General features: G+C 38.2%; 2 protein-coding genes across 6 annotated transcripts in view; one reads left to right on the forward strand and one right to left on the reverse strand.

The window, feature by feature from the left end:
- The first annotated feature begins 10,941 nt into the window (after window positions 1-10,941).
- RSPH4A (radial spoke head component 4A) lies at window positions 10,942-27,413 on the forward strand. Of its 2 annotated transcripts, XM_077900619.1 has the most exons (6): window positions 10,942-12,058; window positions 13,737-13,971; window positions 18,826-19,566; window positions 21,098-21,245; window positions 22,081-22,198; window positions 24,268-27,413. In XM_077900619.1, the coding sequence occupies exons 1-6, from the start codon at window positions 11,379-11,381 to the stop codon at window positions 24,497-24,499; spliced, it is 2,154 nt and encodes a 717-aa protein (XP_077756745.1). In that variant the 5' UTR covers window positions 10,942-11,378; the 3' UTR covers window positions 24,500-27,413. The 2 variants fall into 2 exon arrangements, with proteins under 2 accessions (XP_077756745.1, XP_077756756.1); XM_077900630.1 differs by lacking the exon at window positions 21,098-21,245 and having other exon boundaries at window positions 24,268-24,422.
- ZUP1 (zinc finger containing ubiquitin peptidase 1) overlaps window positions 13,358-27,785 on the reverse strand; it is a 41,599-nt gene continuing 27,171 nt past the window's right edge. For 3 of the 4 annotated variants that reach the window (XM_077900640.1, XM_077900665.1, XM_077900647.1), the window contains one exon: window positions 27,064-27,297. In XM_077900640.1, coding sequence (XP_077756766.1) covers window positions 27,250-27,297 — 48 coding nt within the window. In that variant the 3' untranslated portion in view covers window positions 27,064-27,249. Of the gene's footprint in view, window positions 13,793-27,063; window positions 27,298-27,785 lie in introns of those variants that run through there. The other variant, XM_077900656.1, reaches the window with a different exon arrangement.

Raw genomic sequence — 27,785 nt, forward strand, 5'->3', positions numbered from 1 at the left:
AACATTATCCTTTCATATCTATACAACTGAAATAATTCACCAATTATTATGCTGGACCAGGTTTTTCATCTTAAAAATGTAATAATTATGGCAGATTATCAATTAATTACCATTTTACAATACAAATTAAAAATGTAAATGTGCATAGCGGCTGACCCAAAAGTTTCACATCTAGAAATTTATCGCATATATGTAAAAACACAAACACATAGTATCCACCTTAAGAACTAAACATATATAACTACAGTAGAATGTTTAGCGTTACATTATTTAAAAAATAAGAAATTAAAAACTAAGTTTAGCACAATATCCATTAGGATAAAGTATATTATGGAATTTTGTTAATAAAAATACATATATATATATACACACACATATATATGTTCAAAATTTAGAAAGGTGTTGAATGATTATTAGTGAAAAAAGTAAGTTATAGAACAATACCTAATATTCCACCTGTTTTCTTTAAAAAAAACACATATTCACTCCTAGCTTATAAAAAAAGTAAGTTAAATGAGGGAAATGTTTTTTTCATACTAAATAAGTTTATGCATTTTTACCAACTGGCTTAGAAATATGCACAATTAGGGCACCTGGGTGGTTGAGTTGGTGAGCATCCACCTCTTGATTTTGGCTCAGGTCATGATTTAAGGGTTGTGAGATCGAGCCCCACATGGGGCTCCAAGGTGGGTGTGGAGTCTGCTTAGGATTCTGTCTCTCAAAAAAATAATTAATTAATTAAAAAAAGAAATATGCACTATTGTAATATTCCTATTTGATTAATGGATTTCAAATTTTATGTGCATTAATTTTTTCACATTATACCCGTACCAGTTTAATGTTTATTATGACTATATTGTTTTTATGTTCAGAACTACTTTCAAGTACTCTGAATAATCAAATTGTGTCTTACAAAAAAACCCCACTACTTTCAGTAGATCTATAAAAAAGAGTAAAGTGAGAATTCTGAAATAATAACAATTTGTGCCATTAAAGTAATCAGGTATAAGTGTTTTAGAGAGTGTCTCTAAATACAAAATTCAAAATAAGATTAAGATCTTAATATATTAATAATACATATTAAAAACAATATTACTATTAATAAATGCCACTTATTTGACCACATAGTGTCTTGAAATTCTTATCACAGCCTCTTATAGATGTTAGCCCACAAGTATTTTGTGGATACTCACAAGCTGATTCTAAAGTTTATATAGAGAAGTAAAGGACCCAGAATAGCCAACACTATTGAAAGAGTAGAATAAAATCAGAGGAATGACATTACCTGACTTTAAGACTTACCACAAAGACAGTGTTGTATTGGTAAAGGAAGAGAATAATCAATCAACAGTAGACAATAGAAAGTGTAGTAAACCCACATATCTGATTTGTCTGATATCGATATTAATAAAAGTTCAGCTGTGTGTATATTTTCACTAAATGAACAAAAATGACGAGGCTCAATTATATAATTAATGATTAAGAGAGGCAGAAATCTTTAAAATCCATATGTAAATGAAGGACAATTGTTCATGTATTCTAACAACGCCACTCCATCCCATGTCCTCTGCCAATCCAGATTCCCTGTCCTCTCGGCTTATTACCTTTTTAATGTTCCAGTAGCAGTTATAGGTGTACCTCATCTTACTGTTTCACTTTTTTGTGTTTCACAGGTACCATATTTTGTACAAATTAAAGGTCTGAAGAAATAGCCAAGAACTAGAATTGGAAGGAGAACCTGAAGGTGTGACTGAATTGCTGTGATCTCACAATCAAACTTGAATGGATGAGGAGTTGCTTCTAATGGATGAGCAAAGAAAGTGGTTTCTTGAGATGGAACCTATTCCTGGTGAAGACACTGTGAAGATTAGCTTTAACTGAATATGCTGCATCTGTGTCCACTAAAAGTCAATTGGTTTGTTCCCCATGGTCAATTCTTACCTGGGATACCGGTGGGTAAATCTAAAGTTTGCAATTTAAGTCCATGGGAGCCCCTGGGCCTTCAGGGAGAGGGGAAAGACAACTGGGTGGAATAAAAGAAGAGTTTTCTAGAAATGTCCGCAGGGTCAGATGGGCCATGAAACTGAAAAAAGGCACATTCTACAGTTTTTGTGGAGGTCGTGATTTGAGGGACATTGCCATGTGGGCTTGCATATATGGGATCTCTGATCATTTGGAGGAATTCCAGTAAGAGGTCCAGCTAGAAAATAGTATTATAAGAATGGGTTCCAGTGGAGGACAACCTCAGGAATTGTGCTCGGTTAGCACATTGGTTGGTTAGGGCCAGTGAGTTAATGAACCTGTTCGCATCAGCTGGGGTGATCGGTGTGGGCCTTTTGGCCTTGCTCCATTTTCCATTGCTCAAGCCTGTTGCCTAAAAGCAGCCTCTACAAATAGCTTATGTCATCTCTCTTACAAAATTTCACAATAATTTGTTATGGTGAAGCTTTTTCTTAAAAATAGCTTCCTGGGCAGTCCGGGTGGCTCAGCGGTTTAGCACTGCCTTCAGTCCAGGGCATGATTCTGGAGACCTGGGATCAAGTCCCACGTCAGGCTCCCTGCATGGAGCCTGCTTCTCCCTCTACCTCTGCCTCTCTATTTCTCTCTCTCTCTCTCTCTCTTTCTGCATCTCTCATGAATAAATAAAATCTTAAAAAAAAATAGCTTCCAAAATTTTCAATAGCTTGAAAATCAAGTTTCAAGTAACTTGAAACTTGAGTTTTGCTAAATTAAAATAAATGATAGAAAAAAAATAAAATAAATGATAGAAGTGTATTAAATGTCTAGATCATTTCCAAATAAGATAAAATAATGAAATATTAATTTCTGAGCATAGGCTTATCTACTTTTGGCTCCCTCATTACAAAGAAACTAAAGATAACATTTGGATCTGTTAGCAAACATGTTTTATGCTTTATTCAAAGATTATACTATAAAAGTACATATTTCTAGAAATCACAAAAAGTAGGATCTGTGTAAAAGAAGGTATGAGGAATGGAAATGGATTTTTTGTTGAGGGAGAATAAAATAATTTTGTCCTATAATGAGATTGGTTATTTAAAGAGGGGATACTGGGGGATCCCTGGGTGGCTCAGCGGTTTCGCGCCTGCCTTTGGCCCAGGGTGTGATCCCGGGATTGAGTCCCACATCGGGCTCCCAGCATGGAGCCTGCTTCTCCCTCCTCCTGTGTCTCTGCCTCTCTCTCTCTCTCTCTCTCTCTCTATGTCTATCATAAATAAATAAATATTTTTTTTAAAAGAGGGAATACTGAGGACAAAATCTAAGTGTAAAAAGAAACTTGAGAAGATCTGTGGAAAAGAAATCTTTGAAAAGGAATTTTTTAAAAATGTTTTTTATTGGAGTTCAATTTGCCAACATATAGCATAACACCCATCCACCCATTGCTCATCCCGCCAAGTGCCCCCCTCATTGCCCATCACTCAGTCACCCCAACCCCCCGCCCACTTCTCCTTCCACTACCCCTGTTCATTTCCCAGAGTTAGGAGTCTCTCATGTTTTGTCACCCTCACTGATCTTTTCACTCATTTTCTCTCCTTTCCCTTTATTCTCTTTCACTAATTTTTATATTTCTCAAGTGAATGAGACCATATAATGTTTGTTGAAAAGGAATTTTAATGTGTGGTCAAGCTGGCTAAGATTAAAATGAATTTATTGTAAAACAAAAGTACACTGTTGCAAAATTAGGATTTGGTTTACTTTTAAAAAGACCAATTTTTGAGATGCCTAGGTGGCTCAGTGGTTGAGTGCTGCCTATGGTTCACAGTGTGATCCTGAGGTCCTGGGATCAAGTCCCACATCAGGCTCTCCACAGGGAGCCTGCTTCTCTCTCTGCCTGTGTCTCTACCTCTTTCTTTCTCTGTGTCTCTCATGAAAAAATAATAAAAACAAAATCTTTAAAATAAAAAGACCAGGGGATCCCTGGGTAGCTCATCGGTTTGGCTCCTGCCTTCGGCCCAGGGCATGATCCTGGAGACCCGGGATCAAGTCCCATGTTGGGTTCCTTGCATGTAGCCTGCTTCTCCCTCTGCCTGTGTCTCTGCCTCTCTCTGTGTGTCTCTCATGAATAAATGAATAAAATCTTTAAAATAAAATGAAATAAAATAAAAAGACCAAATCTCTTGGTCTGCTGTTGACAAAAAATTGTTAGAGATTTTTTCTTAAAAATGGCTTTGTCAGGGCAGCCTGGCTGGCTCAGTAGTTTAGCCCTGCCTTCAGCCCAGGGCCAGGGCCTGGTCCTGGAGACCCGGGATCGATTCCGACATCAAGCTCCCTGCATGGAGCGTGCTTCTCCCTCTGCCTGTGTCTCTGCCTCTCTCTCTCTGTGTCTCTCATGAATAAATAAATAAAGTCTTTTAAAAAAAATGGCTTTGGGATCCCTGGGTGGCGTAGTGGTTTGGCGCCTGCCTTTGGCCCAGGGCGCGATCCTGGAGACCCGGGATCGAATCCCACGTCGGGCTCCCGGTGCATGGAGCCTGCTTCTCCCTCTGCCTGTGTCTCTGCCTCTCTCTCTCTCTCTCTCTGTGTGTGTGACTATCATAAATAAATAAAAATTTTAAAAAAATGGCTTTGTCAGGTTTTTAATTACTTAAAACTGAGTCTTTTCTACTGAAAGAGCTATGGTTCCCAATATTTGTATTGTGTATTTGCCTGCAAAGTCTTTAATCGTCACCATGGCTAAATGGATAACTAACTATTGTTTCCCAATGGCTTCTGATCCTATTTGACCAAGTATTTCAAAGTCTTTTGAATATTTTTAATAAGATTCCCCGAATCAGCTTATTACTTACAATTTCAGGTATTATCTTAAAATGTAATATGTCTCAAAAATAACCAAACTTTCTTGTCAATACCATTGCAGTGAATTCTCATTACATCTTTAACAACAGACAATACAATCTATAGGTTGTGGTACATGTGTGTAAAGTACATTCTGATTCTACAAAAAATGGCCCCTCATTACCACACTCTTGCCATCCTGGTGTCCTTGTAACATGACAACAGTCTATTCCTGAATCACAGAAATTAAGATAGGTAAACGATGGCTATAAATTAAGTGATTAGTCAGGGCTATGGGAAACCCAAGATGGCTCCTAGCTCCTTGGCAAAACCCATTTTTGGTTTTTGCGTTCCTTTACTCACCTTAGTGCATTTAAGAAAAGCTAATTTGTTCCTCAGAGGCCTCAGACCTCCTCTCTCTTGGTTTTTTGAACATCTGCAGTTGGACTTCATTCAACTGCCACCTACTATGGGTTATCAAAATGTTGATGTGTTTCCCATGTAAGGTATACTTTCCACAATATCCAGGTACCGACTTCATCAGGCAAATTATGTAAGACTTAATGAAAACCTTACAAATTTCTTAAAATTATCACTTTTGATTATCAGGCAAGGTCAACAAAACTAATGAAAAAAATGTACTCAGGCAGAACAAGTATTAATGACATAGGACTGATGTAATTAACAAACTGATGAATATGGATTATAATTTTCATAACTTTTTAACTGAAGTGTTACCAGTTTTTAATTTTTTGTTTTTCCAGATTTAGGAAAGTCTTTTCTCTTAATATGTCAACCATTTGGTAAGATATACCTTTGTAAACAAAGATGAAATATTTGTCTTTCCCTCCCTACCTTATCCCTCTAGAATTCAAACAATATTGTTAGTTGTTTACATAAATTCAATGAGAAGTTGTTCTGCTTATCACAGGACACAATTTTTAAAAAATTGGCTGCCTTGCCAAGGCTTTGACTAGAACATATTTGTAAGATAGGTGCATAGACTCAGGTATGATCAGATAGCTTTAAAGAACTGCTTGTAAAAATTGGCCTAGTACCTTGCTTACAAAGTTCCAACAAAACAATCCTTTAAAAAGTTTATATAGCTAATCACTCTTTTTGCTGTTTTTATATAAATAATCAGGCCAAGCTTAAGCAAATTAGTTTTGTCGTGATCTTTGAATTTTTTAAAAATAAGGGTAATTGTAGAAAGAGAAGTTATATTTGTATCTTTGTCTGTATTAGAGTCTAGTCCTATTAATTGTCTTTGAGGTTTTGTTATATACCTGGAAGCTGGACTGAATCCTAAATTCTTATAGTTCCTTCAAATATCTGGCTTTGACTCTCCAAACTAACATTTCCAATTTTCTCCCACCCTTGTGATGTGAAATCAATAAGAACAATAATTGCCTTCAAATATCCTTGCAAGAGAATATATCAAGTCCTCCTCACTGCCCACATGGCAGCCAAACTTTAGGGACTTGAGCCTTGGGAACACATCTCACACCCAAAGAAGGCGCCACCTGACATCTGGCTCTATACAAATGCTGGAGACCTCTGAACCAAATTACTAGGAAAATGAAGATGGCACCTAACGTGGACAGGTAACTCGACTGGACCAGGCCTGTATACTCATGAACATTATTTTGACTCTGCTCTTTTTTTTGTTTTAATTTATATTTATTTATGATAGTCACAGAGAGAGAGAGAGAGGCAGAGACATAGGCAGAGGGAGAAGCAGGCTCCATGCACCGGGAGCCCGACGTGGGATTTGATCCCGGGTCTCCAGGATCGCGCCCTGGGCCAAAGGCAGGCGCCAAACCGCTGTGCCACCCAGGGATCCCTTGACTCTGCTCTTAATCCATTTCATATTAGACCTGCTTTACAATACCGGCAAACTTCTTAGCTTTTGATAACTCAACACTTCTGACATGCTCAGATTGTTGATATTTTTAAAATATTGCTACTCTTATTTCCTTTCTTAAGTTAATTTCCCTACTAAAATAGGTCCACCTTATCGATCGAACTACAGTGTCTAATGACTCCATAATTTATGCTTCCACTTTACTCATTATGTGGACATGACACACTGAGAATGAGCCTGCCTGGTGACAAGGGATCACTGATGCTTGATGGTTGATTAGCAATACTTTCAGAGAAAGATCTAGTACAAAAGGGGGAAATGTGAAAAATTGACATGACAATTCATTTTAAAAGGGAGTAGAGATGGCTATTGTAGATAAACCACCTTACCTACTTTTGTTTGAACTGGGCCAAAACCTTTGGATTGGGCAAAACAGCAATTGTTTTTAAGCATTTATTGAGAAGTCAGCAGAACAGACATCTGATCATAAGGCTCATAGTTGTGGGGCAGCCCGGGGGGCTCAGCGGTTTAGCGTTGCCTTCAGCCCAGGGCCTGATCATGGAGACCTGGGATCAAGTCCCACGTCGGGCTCCCTGTGTGGAGCCTGCTTCTCCTTCTGCCTGTGTCTCTGCCTTTCTCTCTCTCTCTCTCTCTCTCTGTGTCTCTCATGCATAAATAAATAAAGTCTTTTAAAAAAAGACTCATATTTATGGACATTCTGAAGATAAAACCAGCAATCAATATATAACCCAAAGTAGCTTACCTTGTTAACACCTATAGAGAATTTTTCCTTTCTCTGTAACTGAACCCAAATCCATCTGCTGGCAATTTACTTATGCATAAGCTGTATTTATCCAATAATCATTTCTTATTACTTTGATCAAACTGTTATCTGTTACTCACTTAAAAGTAATAAAAGTAAAGATTTGATTTTACCTTCATCTATGTATTCTAACACTTTTTCTTTCCTTGTGTAGATTTGACTTTCTGATCTGTATCATTCTCCTCTCTGAGGAACATCTTTTAACATTTCTTGCAAGGCAGGTCTTCGGGGAGCAAATCTTCATCTCAGAAAGTCTTTATATCTCCTTCACTTGTGAAGGATAATTTTATTGGATACAGAATTCCAGATTTGTGGGGTTTTTTTCTTTCAAATCTTTGCATTTTTTACTTCACTCGCTTCTTGCTTGAATTTTTTTTTTTAAGATTTTACTTATTTATTTGAGAGAGAGAGCAGGCGAATGTAGGGGTGGGGCAGGGGGAGAGGGAAGAGCAAAGAGAGAGGGAGACTCCCTGCTGAGCAGGGAGCCTGACTTGGGGCTCAATCCCAGGACCCTGGAACCATGACTCTTAACTGATTGAACTACACAGGTGCCCCAGCTTGAATGGTTTTTAAAGAGAAGTCTGATGTAATTCTTATCCTTGTTTCTGTAGAGATAGGTAAAGTGTTTTTTTCCTCCATCTTCTTTCAAGATTTTCTTTGTCTTGTTTTTCTGAAGTTTGAATATTATATGCCTAGATGTAGATATTTCAGTATTTATCCTGCATGTTGTCTTAATTGTCTGGATTTGTGGTTTGGTGTCTGTTATTAATTTTGGAAAATTCTCAGCCATTATTACTACAAATATTTTTTTTTCTGTTCTTTTCTTTTTTACCTTCTGCTATTTCCATTAGGTTTATTTTACACCTATTATAATTATCTCATAAGTCTTGGATATTCTGTTCATTTTATTTCTATTTCTTAATTCTTTTTTCTCTTTGTTTTTCAGCTTGAAAAGTTACTATGAACATATCTTCAAACTCACTGATTCTTTCCTCAGCCATGTCCATTAAACTGATGAGCCCGGCAGATACATTCTTCATTTCTTCTACAATGATTTTGGTTTCCAGCATTTCCTTTTGATTTTTACAGTTTCCATCTCTCTTCTTAGAGTACTCATCTGTTCTTCCATATTGTCTACTTTTTTTCATTAAAGCCTTTAGCCTGTTTATTACGGTTACTTTAAATTCAGGTCTGATAATTCCAAAATTGCCATATCTGACTCTGGTTCTGATGCTAGTTTTTCTCTTCAGACTGTTTATTGTCTTTTAACATGCATTGTAAGTTTTTTATGGAAAGCTGGAAGGATCTATCAGGTAAAAGGAACTGAGATACATAGACCATTAGTGTGAGGTATTATATTTATCTTGTTAAGAGTTAGGATGTGTTTACTGTTTGCTGCAGCTGTGGTTTCAGAGGATAAAATTTCCTCTAGCATCCTTGTGTTTGGGTCCTCTGTTGTCTTTGGGTTTCTCCAGAGACTCCTCCTTAAATAGATCTCAGGTTTGCAGTTTTTCCAGTGTTACCCCTGTTATTATACAGAAGCCCCACTGAATGGGTGGTAAGATGTAGAGAAAGGGGAAGCATTCCATAATCCTATAATTAGGTCTCAGTTCTTTGTAAATATCTTTGCTGAGGTGTGAACTTCACAACTGCTTCTCAGCTTTATTCCCCCTCTCTAACCTCAGGTGATATAGGAAGTCTAGGGTGTGCTAGATTTGGATATCTCTCAGATCAATTATGCTTCAGAAAAAAGCCCAGAGAAACCCTTGTAAAAATTAGTTAGGCTCTGGTAAAATGCCTTCCCTGGAGGGCAATCCTTGTTAAGGAGAATAGAAAACTCTGGGCGTATTTCTGGGAATGGTTACTTTCCCCTGTCCCCTGCTCAAAGTAGAAAAGGTTTTTTTCCTTTGGTCTTCAAGAACCTGGGGAAGCCTCTGGAGGTAAAACTCACTAGTAGTTTATTACCATGGCAAATTGTGATCAATGCTAAGAATGAAAAGTACAGGGTATGATGATAGCACATAATAAGGGAAACTGAGATTGTCTATGGGATCAAGGAAGGTTTTTCTAAGGAAAAGAACTAAGTGGAAGAACAGGGGAAAACTTTTCAGGCCAATGAAACAGCATGTGCAATTGCTCTGAGGTAAGAAGGAATATGGAACATTTGAGTGAATGAAAGAAAAATTAGGGGACTAAGTTAGTAGGCCAAGACTTTTGATAGTTATTTTAAGAATAATGAGAAAAAACTTTAGGATTAGAGTCAAAGCCTAGATAGATGTTTGGGCTGGAAATGAAGCAGGAAAAAGACATTTTCTTAAGGTTATTCCTTTCAGTTGCCTTCCTCCCCTAATTCATCATTCTAGTTTTTCTTTCTTTCTTTTTTTTTAAGATTTTATTTATTTATTCATGAGAGACACAGAGAGAGAGAGAGGCAGAGACACAGGCAGAGGGAGAAGCAGGCTCCATGCCGGGAGCCCGATGCGGGACTCGATCCGGGGACTCCAGGATCGCACCCTGGGCCAAAGGCAGGCGCCAAACCGCTGAGCCACCCAGGGATCCCCCTAGTTTTTCTTTCATTTTAAGTCTATTCCAGGGGTTCTGTTCTGAGGAGTTTCACTTCAAGGAGTTCCTGAACCAGCAGAAATTATATGCAACATTTTGTGTGCACAGACATGTGTATTTTGTGAAGGTTAAAGGTCCACAGTTTTATGGAAGAGCCCTGTAATTCTCCCACTAAATTGGGAGTGAGCAAGAGCTAAGTATTATGTTATTTCATGCAGTTAAAATTAATGACCAACATCTTGCTAATTGAAAGTTATATCAATGTAAAGGGTCAAAAACCAAGTATTAGTTTATTAAAAGAGAGATACAGGGACATAGATTAAGGACTAATTAATATATGGTCTCATCCTTTATACCTTCTTCATGAATAATACGAATTAATAGTCATAGTAATGACCTTAAATATTGCAAAATTATGAATTCACATTTATATGATCAAAAAAAGGATTATGCTATGCCAGTATAGTTTCAGGGTTAAGTTGAATTTCAATCACTAGAAAACAAGTAAACCTATGAGCTGCATTATTTATGTATAGGATAACCTTCTGCATTGCCTTCACCGTCAAGGTAATACTCTGCTTACCCCTCTGGCATATTCCCTAAGAGGGGGGAAGAACAAAAATCAGGACTTCCTTGTTAATCCTCCGAGTCTCTCGAGTTTGGAGGGCGCAGATGAGACAGCTCTGCCTTCTAAGGGTAAGTCTTAGACACCGCTGGTCTGCACACTGGTCCGAACACTGGCATCTCATTGGCACCGACACCTCGTGGCTCCAAAGGTGCATCTGCGTCTGTGCCTGTGTCCCTCTCTCTCTCTCTCTCTCTCTCTCTCTCACACACACACACACACACACACACACACACACACACTCAATCTATAAATGCATTATGTCTCCACTAATGCTTGACTCGCCCCTTTGTGCGCAACTTGAATCAAACCATCAGACCCGGCAAGCCCCCCACCCCCCGCTGGATCCTGAAGCTCCTCCTCCTTTGTTCTCCAGGCTCCAGTTCTCAGGTTTCCAGCCAAGACTGGTCGACTAGCAGGTCAGATTGGCTGCGGTAAGAAGAGGAGCAGAGGCTTCACCAAATCACAAATCTAGGATTTTCATTTTACTTGGTCTCCTCCCTGGAATCCTGGCAACAGGTGTGTGTAGTTGCCCTTCGAGGAACCCTAGCCTGGGGTTGCTATGGAGATAGGACGCTGCAACTTGCAGAGCCGCTGGGACCCAGGAATCGCTCAGCAGACCTCAACAAGGTAACTGCCCTGCGTTGCCTCTTTCCATATCTGCACGCCCCCTTCATCCACAACGTCGTTTTTTCTCGACTCCTTCCATGGAAGACTTGACGTCCCCAAAGGAAGAAAAGGCAGACCAAGAAGTGGGGGAAGTAGGGCGGCCATGGGAAGAAATAACAGTAGCTTCTTCCCAAGATCCGGAGTCTGGTTTATCTGAGCCCCTGGAGTCGGAGCAGGGGCCAGAAAGAGGACCCCAACCCAGAAGCAGCCCTCCTCGGAGCCCACAGTCTAGAACCAGCACTCCTCTGGATGACCTCACAGGACCAGACGCATCATCTGCACCTTCCCCTCCTCCGGAGGCCCCTTCCCCTCCTTCTATCCTGACTCTGGCCAGACAGGAGCTTGGCACACCTTGGCAGTCGGACAAAACCCCTGATGTGGATCCCAAAGCTGAGACACCTCGCTACCCCCATTTGGAACAATCATCTGATAAAGGAGAATCGACTGCTCCTCAAACGTGCCAATCAGAAGGAAACATCTTTCAACAGTCTCAGCAAACCGGACATCACCTGTATGGCCCAGAAGATGTGAGTGAGAACAACTCTAAACAAAAAGAGCTGAGATTTAACATCTTTCAGGAGGAAGACTCAAACAGTAACTATGATCTGGAGTGTGCTGAGCCTGGGGTTTCAGAAGTGGCCCCCAGCCTGCTTGAGATTGCCATTCAGAGTGCTAAGGCTTACCTACTGAAGACCAGTAGCAAGTCTGGCTTAAATTTGTAAGTCTTAAAGGGAAAAACGAGGGAGGAGGAGGAAAAGAAAAAGGGGAGTGTATCTTTGTGTGAAAGAGTGTGAATAGAAATATATTTGAAAAGTCTGCATTTGTAGGAGAGAGTGACTTAGTAACTCTTTGCAACACAGAACTCAAAACAGATCTTTGATGGGGATTCCTTTAACTTCTTTAAAGACCCTTTGCACACAGAAATAAAACCTAGGGATATGGAACCTTGGGTTTAAAATAGATCATGAAAATAGTGAAGTCCAAGCATCTCTCCTAGATGCTTATAAAAAGTAATTGTCTACCAGTGATAGGGAGTGCATGGCATCCTGGTGCTTGTCTGGCTTGGTTTTGAGTTCCCTGCCCCACCAGGCCAGTGAGGGGGTGAGTCACTATCTCAGTTACTCAGAATTGTCTTGATTTGAGCACTGATTGTTCTGCATCCTGAGAAACCCCTTAGTCTAGGGCAAACTAGGAGAATTGGTCACAATAATTTTAAGGTCTGAAGAATTTTTTCAAGTTAATATTTAATGTGAAAAATCTTCCACAAAACCCAAGACTAACAATTCAAAAGATTTTTTCTAAAATACTGTTTTAAGCTACAGTTTATTTACTAAGCTTCAAGGATGTGAAGTAGTGGATTCTACTTGAATTTCTCATATAAACTTATGGTCATAATTCTCTGGGTTAAATAACAAGTATGAATTTACAAATAGTGTTACAAACAGTGTTACAATTCCAGAAAAACTCATTATAAATACTTGAGAGTTCACTAACAATTTAAAACTGAACACAAAACATCGAAATGGAAAAATTTATTTTACTGAATTATTTTGTAACTGACATTACTTAAATATCTAAATTTTATTTTCAAATGCTAAGTCTCTGAGGTCATAAATTGACATCTCTTATAATATTCACTATTATCTTCTAAGTACGGTAGAGCCTGCATTTAAAAACTGCTCAGTAACAGATGACTTTAATTCTCTCTTATCTGCAGATCTTATTTGACAGCCATGAAAAATATTTTTTGTTGTGATTAAAACAGTCTTTTACTAAAACACAATATCTGATATTGGTTTTTCTCTGTTGAATAAAAAGCCTACAAAAAGAATTGCTTCCTCCTTTCTGTCATTCTATTAAGTTATTAATTATATTATTATATATTATAATAATATATAATTATATATTAATTATAGCTTCCAAATTGAAAAAGCTATAATTGTGAATTAAAATCTAATAAACATATTTTATAATTTGACAGAAAGGCATTTTCAGGTTTGGACTTCTTAAGACACACTGATACAATATCTTGTCTGAAGAACTATAAATAAATCAAATGTAAACATATTAAAACTGGAAAAATAAAATGAAAATTTGGATGTAGAGTCCTCAATTTAATGGCAATTTAATGGCATTTATGGCCCCTTTTGGAGCAAATCAAGAACTCTAGTTGCTGTAATATGTTTTTTAAATAAGTTAAATATTCATATCAAATAAGGAAGATTCTAGGGTAGGATCTTTGTGGCAGATGAAGTTACTGTGTTTATCCACTTAAAATTTCTGAAGGCTTTGAGTTGTTGAAATTTCCTAGAAATCAACTAATTGAGTCTGCATGTAATACTTCTTCAAAGCCTTTTTGACATGGATGTTACCTGGAATCTTCTCTTTTTGGGTAGATATGATCATCTTTCTGATATGCTCACGAAGGTCTTAGATGAGCGTCCTGAAAATGCTGTGGACATCATTGAAAGTATCAGCCAGGATGTGAAGATGGCACATTTTAGGAAAAAATTAGATACACTACAAAATGAGAATGAGATGCTTCCAACATATGAAATAGCAGAGAAGCAAAAGGCTCTTTTTCTTCAGGGAAATTTGGAGGGAGCCGACCAAGAACTGGAAGATGAAATAGTGAGTCATGGCTATAAATTTGAATAGTGCAATCTTCGGGTTTTGAGATGAGTGCGTATGGCTTGAAATTCATATTGACTGCCTTCTATAGTTTCCTGAATAGTATTTGCAATCTCATTTCACACCATTCATTTCTTTATTTGGAGTTTCTTATTTTTTCACATTCTGTTTTAATATTACATAGGCTTAGTTTTTATATTGGTGGGATTGAGCTCCTTGTTATAAGAGAAAATGATTCCTTCATCTTTCATATTCTCCAAAGTACCTGGTATAGATATAGGTCTAAAGCTGTTTCTTACTAAATATCTGTTGAATGAGTGAATTAACGTCAGATAGTTAAAAGTTGGGCTTTAAAACAAGTTGCCTATTTTCCCCATTAATTTACTAGAATAATTAGGAGTACCTCTAATGTTTTTGCGTTATTTTCCAAGGCAACGGAATTCCTCATAGTATGCATATTACATCAATGGGACATAATACAACAAGAGAGGGATAAAATATTTATTTTAATAGCTATAGACAATGTGTTTTGAAAATATTTACAGAGAAAGCTGGTGTCAAAGATAAAAAAGCTATCATTAAAGAATAAGATTATTGTACCACAGAAATTTTTGCTCCAGATATTTTAAAAATAGCATCAAGTATTCTGTTTCTTGAATGCCCATATGGTTATAATTTATGCTACTGAGTAACTTATACTATATATCTACTGAGCTTCCGTTATAGTACCACTAGAATCCTTAAAATCTGCCTATATGCTTGCAATGTTGATGTTTGGTGTAAAGTATTTTCAGAAGGGTGGAGAGTTCAGTCAAGAAAAAGATAGGAGGGTAAGGTGCTCCGCAACCTTTGTGACACAGTGGAATACAGAGTACTCAGAAGAAACAGGTCTAAGGTGTCAAGGAGTTGACATCAGCTGAAACTTTTCTGAAAGTATCTTACTTCAAACATGTGGTTAGATAGCCACACACACAGAGATGACGAGTCTGGGGGCAATCAGCATGTGGGGATCAAACAGATAGGCAGACACTCTCATGGAGGACTTTATCAAAGAGAAATCAGACTCTAGTATAAAGAATAGGGCATTGGGCCCTCCACTGGTACAGTATTAAATGGTAGAGATCTGCATCCTAAAACTAGGACTGAGAACACAAATGAGGTGTTTTGGTCCTGGAGCTTGAGTCCCTTAATCAGGTTTCATAAATTCTTCTTATTGAGGAGTAGCTTTGGTTTTAGAGCCAAGAAGAGCTGAGCCATCAGATGAAGATTAAAAGTTCTACCTCAGGCAGTAGGAAGATGCAGGAACAGGAAGACACATAGGTCTTGGAAGCATTGAAATATGAGCTATGTGACCAACTCTGTCTCAGACTTAAGATGGAGAGTGTTCATGTTTCTATTCCTGTCTTTGACCACATGAGAATTCCTGTTCCTAGTTTTCAGCTTTCATTTATTTGTTAACCCAGTAATTCACAAGCACTGTGACCACCCACTGCATGCCAGCTACACGTGAGAAAGACATACATGTGAAATGATACACACATAAAAAAGACTGCCCAACTTAAGTCAGGACAGTCTAGTGAAAGAAGCAGAAAAGGCTGTAACACTATTTGATCAGTGCAAAGATAGAGATAGCTTTGTTTGGTGGGAAAAAATGTGAACTTTGGAGTTACATCTGAATTAGAATCGTAGCTCAATCCCTTAACTTACTGTGTGACTATGAGTGAGTGATGAAACTTTCCAAGCCTCAGGGATAATCACATGTCAACAACTCAAGGGGTAGAGTACTATATATGATAGGTTTGGCACATACTGGGAATTTAATGAATGGTTATATTGTTTTTACAAGCCATTAAACAGAATGGAGCGACTAACTCCATTAATTCCCACTACCGGGAATTGGGCAAGGCTTTGTACTGGAGGTGATATTTCATTTGGGTCGTGAAGGATAAGTAGAGGTTCATGAGACAAAGACTATATAAGGAATAAATTCTGAGCAAAAGGAGCAATAAAAAGTCAGGAGACATTATGTAATGTTTGAGAAAGTGAAGCCTGGGATTGAGGAAGTGATAGAAACAAAGCAAACAGGTGCTTAAAGCCAGACTGTTCTTGTGCACTGATAAGAAATTTCTTCTGTATGATGGAAGGTCAATAGAAGCTTTTAATAGCAATAAAAGTCAATAGCATGATCTTACTTTTGGTTTAGAAAGGTAACTCTGGAAATAATGTGGAGGAGAATGAAAGAAGAAAGATTAGAACAGGGCAAGGAGAGCATGTGAAGCCTTCTGTGACAGGATAAGGAGTCAGGATGGAGACTAGTATGGAAGAAATGAGCTAAAGAGGAAGGGATAATGGGCATAGCTTTTTAGGTGGTAAAATCAGTAGGACTCTAATTAAATATGAAAGTGTAGAGAGTGAGAAGAAATAGGGTGATGGAATTACTTTGGGAACCTGAGTGAAAGGTGATATTATTGGCAAAGATAGGGTATATAGTAAAAAGAGAAGATTTTGAGAGAAATATGAATGCAATCTTAATTGGAGGTATATGTAGACTATTCAACTGAAATTTCTCATGACTAGAAACACAGGTGTAGAACATGGGAGAAAAGTCAGAGTGAGAGAGCTAGATTTTGAACAACAATATAACATTTGAAGTGTGTGGAAGCAATCTTCCAAGCATAAAGTACTGAATGATGACTGAAATTTGAGGACATGAATATTTAGGGCTCAATAAAGGAAAAGGAGCCAATTAGAGACTAAGAAGAAATAGTTTAAAAGGACAGTATAGGATGAAGAGTGATAGCCACTGTGGAAAACAGTAGGGAAGTTCCTCTAAAAATTAAATATAGGGGCAGCCCTGGTGGCCCAGTGGTTTAGTGCCGCGTTCGGCCCAGGGTGTGATCCTGGAGACCTGGGATCGAGTCCCACGTTGGGCTCCCTGCATGAAGTCTGATTCTCCCTCTGCCTGTGTCTCTGCCTCTGTGTGTGTGTGTGTGTGTGCGCGCGCACGTGCGTGTGTGTGTCTGTCATGAATAAATAAAATAAAATAAATAAAAAAATTAAAATTAAAATTAAATATAGGAATACCATATGATCCAATAATTTCACTACCAAATATTTACCAAAAGAAAACAAAAACACTGATTTGAAAAGATGTATGCACCCCTATCTTTATTGCAGGACATTGTTTACAATATTTCAAGATATGGAAGCCACCTAAATGTCCACTGAAAGACAAAGGGATAAGGATAATGAATTCTTTCACAATCATAAAAAAGGATGAACTTGTGATAGCATGGATGGACGTAGAATGTATAACGCTAAGTGAAATAAGTCAGACTGAGAAAGACAAATACCATATAATTTTACTCATATATGGAATCTAAAAAGACACAAGTTTATAAACAAACAAAAAGCAGAATCAGTCCTGTAAAAACAGAGAAGAAACTGATGTTTGCCAGAGGAGAGAGGGGCAGAGGGATGGGAAAAATGGGTGATAGGGATTGGGAGATACAGGCTTCCAGTTTTGAAATGAATGTCACAGAAATAAAAGATGTAGCATAGGGAATACAGTCAATGATATTGTAATAGTATCGTGCCCTTGTGGTGAGCACTGCATGTGTATAATCTTGTCTAATCACTATGAATACACCCGAAACTAGTGCAATGTTGTGTGCCCACTACACTCAAATAAAAAAAAAAAAAAAGAAAAAGAAAAAAAGGTGAAGGGTGCGACAGATGCCAAACATGTAAGTGATGAAGGTTGTAAAAAAGTCATTGTGCTTATTTTGACACCAAAAGTATAACATAAACAAGGGCAGAACACTTGTAAGAATTAGCAAAGTGCTTTCAATTTCTCCATCTTCAAGGTCTACAATTTGTCTTCGTTTATTTAAAACTTGCACATGATCCCTATCTTACTTAAAGTTATTTTCTACTTTCTCACAGATGTTTTCTTAAGAGTCCACTTGAGGCTTTGCTTTTTCATTTCTATTTCCTTTATAATATCATTTTTTATTTTCTTCCTTATGTTTTTTTTTTTTTTTTTTTTTTTTTTTTATTTATGATAGTCACAGAGAGAGAGAGAGAGAGAGGCAGAGACACAGGCAGAGGGAGAAGCAGGCTCCATGCACCGGGAGCCCGACGTGGGATTCGATTCCGGGTCTCCAGGATCGCGCCCTGGGCCAAAGGCAGGCGCCAAACCGCTGCGCCACCCAGGGATCCCTTTTCTTCCTTATGTTAAACCCCAAAGTATTTATTATAAGTAGGGGCAAATACCTGACTAAATTATGTTTTCAAGGGCAGTCACATCTGAGCACTTGTTTTCTATCTTTTTATTATTTATCCTATATATTCCCCTATATAGAGGGCCATATTGATTTTTATTTACCTTATCTATGATCAGATGTACACAATAAATACTGCTTTCTTAGAAAAACAGTGGTAATTTATACAAACAGATATAAACTTTGTCTAAATGTAGGTAGGGAGGTAGATTATATTTTGTTATTTCAGGATAGGAAAGGGACCACCTAAGTATTTTTTTTTTTATGAAAAGAGGATGTTGAATTTTTATTATTTCTAGTAGCTATTCAATTATCCTTAAGACACACACATACAATGAGGCAACTCTCATATTGGTGAGTATAAGACACAACAGTAGAAGTTAGATCTGTAAGTAACGAGAGAAAAATTGGAATACAGGAATGATCAGAGTTTGCTCTAAGCCTTACAAGGAATGTTGAAGACGTGATGGAAGGAGGAAAGTAGAGCTCATAGCAAGATGTGGATAAAGGAAAAAGGAAGCAAGCAGTTCCCTTAGAGATAGAGCATTAACCACCGCGTTTGTATCCCCAGGCAGAAAACTCTCTCCCAAACCTAATGGAGTCAGCCTTTTATTTTGAACAAGCTGGAGTTGGCTTGGGCACAGATGAGACTTATCGCATATTTCTCGCCCTCAAGCAGCTTACTGACACCCACCCAATCCAAAGATGCCGCTTCTGGGGCAAGATCTTGGGTCTGGAAATGAATTACCTGGTGGCTGAAGTAGAATTCCGGGAGGGCGAGGATGAAGAGGACATAGAAGACGAAGATGTCCCTGAAGAGAGGGACGATGGAGACAGTGGAGCTGATGAAGACGACGAAGATGAATTACCCAGGGCGTTTTACAAGACCCCACAGGCTACCCCGAAAGAAGAAAGCAGAACAGGGGCCAACAAGTATGTGTATTTTGTTTGCAACGAACCGGGCCGACCATGGGTGAAGTTACCATCGGTGACACCTGCACAAATAGTCACTGCAAGAAAAATCAAGAAGTTTTTCACTGGGCGTTTAGATGCTCCCATTGTGAGCTACCCGCCTTTTCCAGGCAATGAGAGCAATTACTTACGAGCACAAATTGCCAGAATTTCAGCAGGGACCCATGTCAGCCCTCTGGGATTCTATCAGTTTGGCGAAGAGGAAGGAGAGGAGGAGGAGGAGGTGGAAGGCAGGCGAGACAGCTTTGAAGAAAACCCCGATTTTGAAGGCATCCAAGTGATTGATCTCGTGGAATCTCTATCCAATTGGGTTCATCATGTGCAACACATTCTCTCTCAGGTAGGGGTTTTGCAATTCTCTATCAGCCAATCAGCAAATTTTTATTAAAGTCTCTCTACAATGCACAAATATATACAAAACAATGTTCTCCAGACCCTAGACAAAGAAACCATTGAAAAATCAAATAAAAGCAGAGTAGTACAAAATTGCCGAGTAGTCTAGATCTGGGATCTTCGAGTTTTTATTTCCAAACAGAAATAAAATAAATATGTCTAGGGGGATTTTGACAAGTTATGTAAGGATTTAGGTTAATTATTAATTAATTATATTTTAATTATAATTTATGATTTAATTATAGTTTTTATTAATTATATTATATTTTATACGTCAAATATAGATAGGTGCATTAGTTTGGGGAGCAGTTCTTTTTATTTTATAATACATGGAGCTTTTATACCAAGAAAAATAAAATATAACAAACATGAAAATAATCAGTGCTATCTGGCAGTTATTTGGCACCTCTTCTCCCAGGTGCTCTTTTTTTTTTTTTTTTTTTAAGATTTTATTTATTTATTCATGAGAGACACAGAGAGGGAGGCAGAGACATAGGTAGAGGGAGAAGCAGGCTCCATCCAGGGAGCCCGATGCGGGACTCGACCCTGGGACCACAACCTGAGCCAGAGGCAGACGCTCAACCTCTGAGCCACCCAGGCATCCCCTCCCAGGTGCTCTTTTTTTTTTTTTTAATTTTTATTTACTTATGATAGTCACAGAGAGAGAGAGAGAGAGAGAGAGAGAGAGAGGCGGAGACATAGGCAGAGAGAGAAGCAGGCTCCATGCACCAGGAGCCCGATATGGGATTCGATCCCGGGTCTCCAGGATCGCGCCCTGGGCCAAAGGCAGGCGCTAAACCGCTGCGCCACCCAGGGATCCCCCAGGTGCTCTTAATAGCACTTTATATATATTATCTCATGTAAGTCTCATAACTGTATGAGAGACTAATACTATCCTCATTTTACAGATGAGAAAATCAAGACAGAGAGTTTAGAAAATGTGAAAAAGGGATTATAGGTAATAGGCAACAGGGTCACCTGTGAATGGACAGAATGGATCCAGCATCCATCCTCTTAATCATCCTGCTGTACTGTCTCATCTGTAGGTAGAAAATCATTGCATCTGATCTATGGAAGAGGTACTCTTATATGTCTCTGGATAAGAGTCACTTAAATGAGAAATAACCCCAAACCTCCTTACCTAACTTTATTATTGCATTAAAAAATTCGTTGTTGCTAATAATAGCACCTTATCATTTTCACATAAATTATTTATTACACATCAGTAAAGTACATATTTTTCTCACTAAGATTTTGCTGATTTTAAGCAGTTGGCAAATTTGTGAAATAAATTATAGCATTTTTTGCTTGAAATCTGCTAGATCAAAAACCTAGCACCAGGGATGTTGAATGAATAAATGATTGATTAAATTCCCACATAGTAGGACCTTCTGCAGATAACTGCTTTAATCTGAATAAATATTTCAATATTTTAAGGTCTTCATTAGACGACTAAATGTTGCAACACTCATTCCCAGGGTCGCTGTAATTGGTTTAACCCCATACAAAAGAGTGAGGAGGAGGAAGAGGAGGAGGATGAAGAAAAAGAAGAAAAAGGAGAAGAGCCTGACTATATAGAACAGGAAGTGGGGCCTCCTCTTTTGACACCGATCTCTGAAGATTTAGGTAATTTTACACAAACTACATAATATGCTGTGTGTATTATATACACTATACAGATGTTATGTATATATAATATAGTATACACTATATAATATATATACACCATATTATATACACTATATAATATATATATACACTATAGTGTATTTTTCATGTATACATAATATACTGTGGATATTATAGAGTAAATACATGGGAGTTGGAAACCAATAAAAAGTGAACAGGAACCTAAATTTCATCCACTTTCCCCTTCACGTGCCTTGGCATAGCGGAGATTAGAGACTATAGCTGGCCCCACCACCAACTTCCTCAGAGGGTGATGAGTGGTACAGGGAAGAAATGTAAATTGGCTGAAGCTCTTACTTGGAAATGCTGACAGTTGTCTTGTGTTTCATTCTTGTCTTGCATTCTGCAGCCAAGACCTATGGCCATAAATACCCAACATAGTTACAGTAAAATATTAGATGAGATACTGTGGCTTTTTAAATCTACCCTTGTCCTTCTATTCTTGTTTCTACCTGGAGCATCTTTGCTTATAACCCTTGTTCTCCTTCATAATAATAATTTGATCTTTTACTTGGTCATTAGATAATTTTTCTAAAACTTTTCTCTGTTGCACAGATGGACACACACCTGCACACATACATGCATATAAATAATTGAATTTTGTTGTTCCACAATGTTCATAAATTATCCTTTGACTTTATGTTAAGTTGCTGATGCTTACTTTTTCTTTGTGTGTCAAGTATGAGTTTTAAGATTTCTAAAAACTTTCTGTTATACAACAGATCCTTGTCTGTTTAGAAGTTACGCTTTTGAATTTCTCTTTGGTTTACAGAAATCCAGAATATACCACCTTGGACAACACGGCTGTCCTCAAATCTTATTCCTCAATATGCTATTGCAGTCCTTAGATCCAACCTTTGGCCTGGAGCATATGCCTTTTCCAATGGCAAGTAAGTATCTGACAGCTTACAAAGCCATTATTAAGACTATTTAAATGCTAGAAATTATAGTTATCGCTGGAATGTTATGTTCCAGTTTTTTTTTTTTTTCTTTTTCTTCTCCCTTACCTGCTTCCCCAAGTAAAGTACAAGCCTGGGCAAAGGAGTTAGAGCAACCCCAGAGTGACAGATAAGGCTGCCCTGGGTGGTTGTTCAGGGTAGCCATTCACAATAACCTTAGGGTGAGATCTCAGACCAGGATGGAAGGGAAAAAAGGGCATGGGGCAGTCTATCCAGATAGTTGGTAGAGATGTGGATTCCTAGGAAGGTCCAGGCCATGAGCCAGATGTCATGTTCAGCACTTGTACTTACATCTTCCTCATCAGCTCTTATCACAACTTTGGGAAGAGAGGCCCCTCATTTCATAGCTTAGGGAATTGGCTGAGATAAAGAGGGAGCAAGAGGCTGGAGGCAGATGAAGTCCCTGGACTCCATAGTGGGTAGTGTCACTGCCTGGGATAAAATTCTCCCTGTTGCCAAGATGACCACTCCCAGGGAATCTACACCACCACAATCTGTTAAGCTATTTTCTAAACTGGAATGAATTTCTCTGTGGTATCTGTTTCTGGAGCCAAGTCTGGTGCCAGGAATGCTCATGAAGGAGGAAAGGGGGGGTGACTTGTTTTAACTCATCTTGGCATGTCAAGAGTGTGTGCTGTAAGATTCATTCAAATAACATCTCCATTACACAGTAAAGCATCAGATTTAGAATACAAGAGTAATTCAGACTTCTGTCCTAATATGGTTTTTATTCTGATTGAGTAAAAGACTTACTCATTTTCTAGCATTAATGGAGGTAGTTCTGTGCAGTGTTTAGTCTAAGGCTCACATAATTTTTATTGGGTATCCTGATAAAAAATAATTCAAAGTATGTATTATTTAAGCTATCACTTCCAAGAGAATTAGGATCAAGAGAATACTCACTGTCCTTTTCTCCCTCACCCAGAACATACACTTCCATTTGTCTTATGCTTCCATTTCTCATCTAAGAACCCAGTTGTCAGAAGCTCAGCTAAGCTGGAGAGAGAGCTGGGCTGCCAGATGTCAGAGATGCTGTTAAAGCAACAGGTTAAAAGCTTTTGATCATTTACCATGATGATATAAGCAAGAGAAAACTCTGACTACTCTTGTCCTATTTTCCTTCATGGAATGACACAACGATGGGAGGTCAGTGGGTCAGTGTAGATGTGGGGGCCATCTCACTGAGGAGTCCCCAGATAATAGGCTGCTGCAGTTTTACGGTCTCGGGAGCTCAGGAAGCCAGTGGAGGGTGGGTGGAAAGGCTAGAGGTGAAAAAGTATGGAGTACTGAGTCAGAGGACGGAGCAGTGTCTCTAAGGTACCCGCCCTTCCCCAACCCCATAAGGAAGCCTTGGCAGAAGCACCTGAAGACCTCTGCTGAAGGCCTCAGATAAGACCTAGAATGAAGGCACCCATGCTAAGAACTCAACTATGGGGAGAACATGACAGGCCCGATGGGTCAGACTACCACTTTCCTTAGAGACTGTGGTGCAGTCTTGCTGGGCATCAAGTCTGGCATGGAAACAGCAGTTTTCCTGTGAGGCCTGCCAGGTGGCACCTGACAATTGCACAGTTGGGCCTAAAAAAAAATCACACACAGGTTTGTAACCAATAGCAAGCATCCTCTGTCATACCAACAATTTACTAGGTTGGCAACTTTTTAATTATTCCTAACTCTACAGAGGATTAGTAACTTTTTTTTTAAACTTATTGGTTTTGTTTTTCTGAAAATAGTAACAATTAAAGGTTGTGGTCCAGGTGTAGGGTACATTTTGAGGAGGGTCTGGCCAGCCTCTTAACCAGCTTAAGCAGTTTGCATCAGTCATTTCCTGTGGTAGAAGAATCACTGAGGGCGATTTCATCCCTAGCACTTAAAATGTATTGTTTTAAAATTACGGGAATATGATGGTCTAAGAGAGAGTGATCAGCTTTTACAGAAGGATCAACTTTCTTACTGAAAAACTGTATAATGATTATCTACTTTCTCTTCAAACTTTATAGAAAGTTTGAAAATGTCTACATAGGCTGGGGTCATAAATATAGTCCAGACAACTATACACCTCCAGCTCTACCCCCAGTTTGTCAAGAATACCCCAGCGGAGCAGAAATTACAGAAATGGATGATCCTAGTGTGGAGGAAGAGCAGGCTTTCAGAGCCGCTCAAGAAGCAGCTGCTCTTCCTGCTGAGGAAATGGAAGAAACTGAGGAAGATGAAGATGAGGAAGATGATTAGGACCAAGAATAAAATCAGCCCAGTCTTGTGTGAGACTGGTACACATACACCACGTGTGGAACCAGTTTTACATATATAATATGTAGTAACAGTTACGTAAAAATTGGCAACTCTTCATGTGCAAAATGTCATTGCTTGAAAATGTCATTTGGAATTTTGTATGTGCGACTATTAATATGTACTTATAAAGAGATGCTTGATGGGTTTTCCAGAGGCTTAAATGACATATTCTTATATCACTGTTATGATGATTACAGCTAGTAGAATGTGTATTCTTAAAAAAAAAGTCTTAGGTTTATTTTCTAATATGGAAACATGGAAAGATGTAATCCACAAAATCTTGGGGACTTTAATATTTGTTGGTGGGTATTGAGGCCAAAAATATTGATAATCCCTGAATTAGAGCATGTGTTTTTAACTAGCCTGTGATACTGTATGTGAATATTGTGTTTGAGTTTGTATGGGGAGGGTTGTTTTTTGTCTTGTTTTGTTTTGTTGGGGAGAGGATTTATAATTTTATCACCTGCTCAAAGATGGGAACACTCAAAACTTTTACTTGTTAACTTCTTAAAAAGTTGTCAGTCTGACTCCTTTTCCTTACAGAAATTGGTTTGATCTGACTGGGGGAAAATGATCTGCACAGAGATGGCTGGCTGGAATATCCAGGCTTCAGATTACTACTTTTCTACTCCTATTTATCTAAAAATGAGTTTATTATTTCCATTCACTAAAAAAGTATTTTTGAGTCCTTTATGTGCCAGGCACTCTGAGACTACTGCTAAAAAGTAGCAATTGCTCCTGAAGTCTTTGAGCTTCCATTCAAGGAAGGGAATATGAAAAGAGGAATTGAAAATTAGAATAGATTGCGACTTAGCAGGTATTGTAATATAAATGTCACAGGGTACCACAGAACAGTGCTTCTCAAATTCTGTGAAGTACCAATTTTAAAAAAAATTAAAGATTTGAGAGAGAGAGTACACAAACAGGGGGAGGGGCAGAGGGAGAAACAGACTCCCTGATAAGCAAGAAGCAAGATGCACAGCTCACGCTTAACTGACCGAGCCACCCAGGAACCCCTAAAAATAAAAATTCTAACCCAATGCCATTATTTTTGTAAAATAAAGTATCACAGCAATTTTAAATTCTGAAATTATCTTGTCACAGACTGGCAGTTCTCAGATCACTGATCTATCTACACTTTGAAAAACACTGCTATCAAACATTTAGAAGGTGCATTTAATCTGGACTTGGGACTTGAGCCTCCCAGAAAGCACTTCTAAGAGGTGGAGAACTAAGGGGAGAAGGGTACTAGGCAGTAACCACGGTTTTTTGGCAAAGGACTTTAGGCTGGAAGGAGCAGAATTTTAAGAGTGGTGAGGAATGAGCCTGGAGAGGTAAGCAGGGCCCAGATTGTGTGGAATGTCTTGACTTTATCGAGGAGCAATGAAGAAGACTCAACAAGGAAGTCACAAAATCACATCTGTATTTCAGAACATTAGGCTTCCATGTGGAAGACTGACCGAAAGAGGATCAAGACAGGGAGACCAGTTAGATGATCCCATTATCTAGATAAAAGGTAATGATGGCATGAAATGGGATAAAGTAGAAATCTGGCTGGCTGCCTGAGGGATAGAATATTAGAAAGGATGATTCCAGAATTTTCCAATTGGCAGTATTATTCATTCTTGGAGTGCACCTTTTACTATTTGATGGAGTAGCTAATATTTATAAAACCTTATTCAAGTATGTTCTTCCTCTTTTTCATGGTGCTGCTTGTTGTTGTATTATATCCATTTCCTTATCTACCCTGATTTCCTTTTGAGAAACTGCCTCTGTCCCCTGGCATAGTCTCATGCCAATCAGATGTGCCCTTTCTAGAAACTGAATTTTGAGCAGAGACATTTGACCTCAGCTCCTAATCTGATTGTTCTGCTATAAATCGGATCACATGCTGGCCTCTAGATTTGTCTTTGTCCCAGCACTATTTCCTAGTTACCTGGTATTCTCTAAGCTTCTGATAGTCTTTCAATGAACTCCCTTCTGCTCAAATTGGCCAAAGTAGGATTCCTGCTTACAACCTTACTTGACACATCTAACATGAATCTGAAAGTTTCTTTCCTATAGGCCATGTTAAACACAAGGTTCTAATTCACAGTTGTATGGGTAAGAGTATAAATATTTAACAAAAGTAAATCCCTCTTTTTAGAGTTATACCTGTTAAGTATTAAGGTAATTTCTAAGTGATAAAGAGGGAATTTCATTATATATGTTTTGTAATGAAAGAAAGCATAATGCTCAAGTGCTAAGAGCTTGGAAGGGAGATAGCCTGGGTTCAAACTCTGGACTACAATCATTTTCTTGGGCAAATTACAAACCTGGCAGAGCTTCGCTTCCTTACAGGACTAACAGAATTGGTCTCACAGAATTATTTTAAAGATTACATTAATTAATACATGGGAAGTACTAAGAATACCTAACACAAGGACCCAATAAATATTACATATGACTATCATACAAAACCAGTTTCTAACACATAATTCTAAGAGGAAATACAGAACTCATAATGCAAACAAAACAGTTTATTGAAATAGTTTCTAAACAGTGAGGTACTCGAGGTATGATTTGGATGTTTCAGAAATTATAAGTTGAGTATTTAGAGAATTCAGATTCGTAAGCACTATGAGGGAGTTTATAGTATCTGAATTTGGAAAAGAAAGTAAAATCCCATGATCACTGAAATGCTTAATTCTTCAAGGAATCTTCTCAGCTGTGAAGACTTGAGAAGCTTGTCTCCTGGCCTTGAAAAGGAATTTAAAAAAACTGTTAATTTTAAGCAAGAAGTCCATTATTTAGAATATATATTAATCATCTAACATAAAAAATAAAATCTGGACTTTTTTTAAGATAATAAAAATTCCTTAAGAAAAATTACAACTTCAAACTTAGGAAATTAGGAATAAACGTTTTTTCTTTTTAAGTAGGCTCCACACTCAGCGTGGAGCCCAACATGGGGCTTGAACTCAGGATCCTGAGATCAAGACTTGAGCTGAGATCAAGTTGGATGCTTAGCTAACTGAGCCAGCCAGGTGCTCTAGTAATAAAGATTTTTAAAACCAACCCAAAAAAAGGAAATTAAACAAAATACCAGGTAAAGAGAAAAGAGTAAAAAGAAAATTCACCGTTTTAAGGAATAATGAGTCAAAAATAAAATTGATGGCTCACAGTCAGAGAGACACGTATAAACAGAGAGGGTTGTGAGCAGAGAATCTTTAAGAAAATTATCTCC

Source organism: Canis aureus, chromosome 1 (assembly GCF_053574225.1).
Source record: "Canis aureus isolate CA01 chromosome 1, VMU_Caureus_v.1.0, whole genome shotgun sequence".
Taxonomy (NCBI): domain Eukaryota; kingdom Metazoa; phylum Chordata; class Mammalia; order Carnivora; family Canidae; genus Canis; species Canis aureus.

Coding starts and splice junctions, on each gene's coding strand:
- RSPH4A (XM_077900619.1), top strand. CDS start 11,379: ATGGAAGACTTGACGTCCCCAAAGGAAGAAAAGGCAGACCAAGAAGTG. Junction 12,059..13,736: donor AGCAAGTCTGGCTTAAATTT/GTAAGTCTTAAA, acceptor CTTTTTGGGTAG/ATATGATCATCTTTCTGATA. Junction 21,246..22,080: donor ACCGATCTCTGAAGATTTAG/GTAATTTTACAC, acceptor TTTGGTTTACAG/AAATCCAGAATATACCACCT.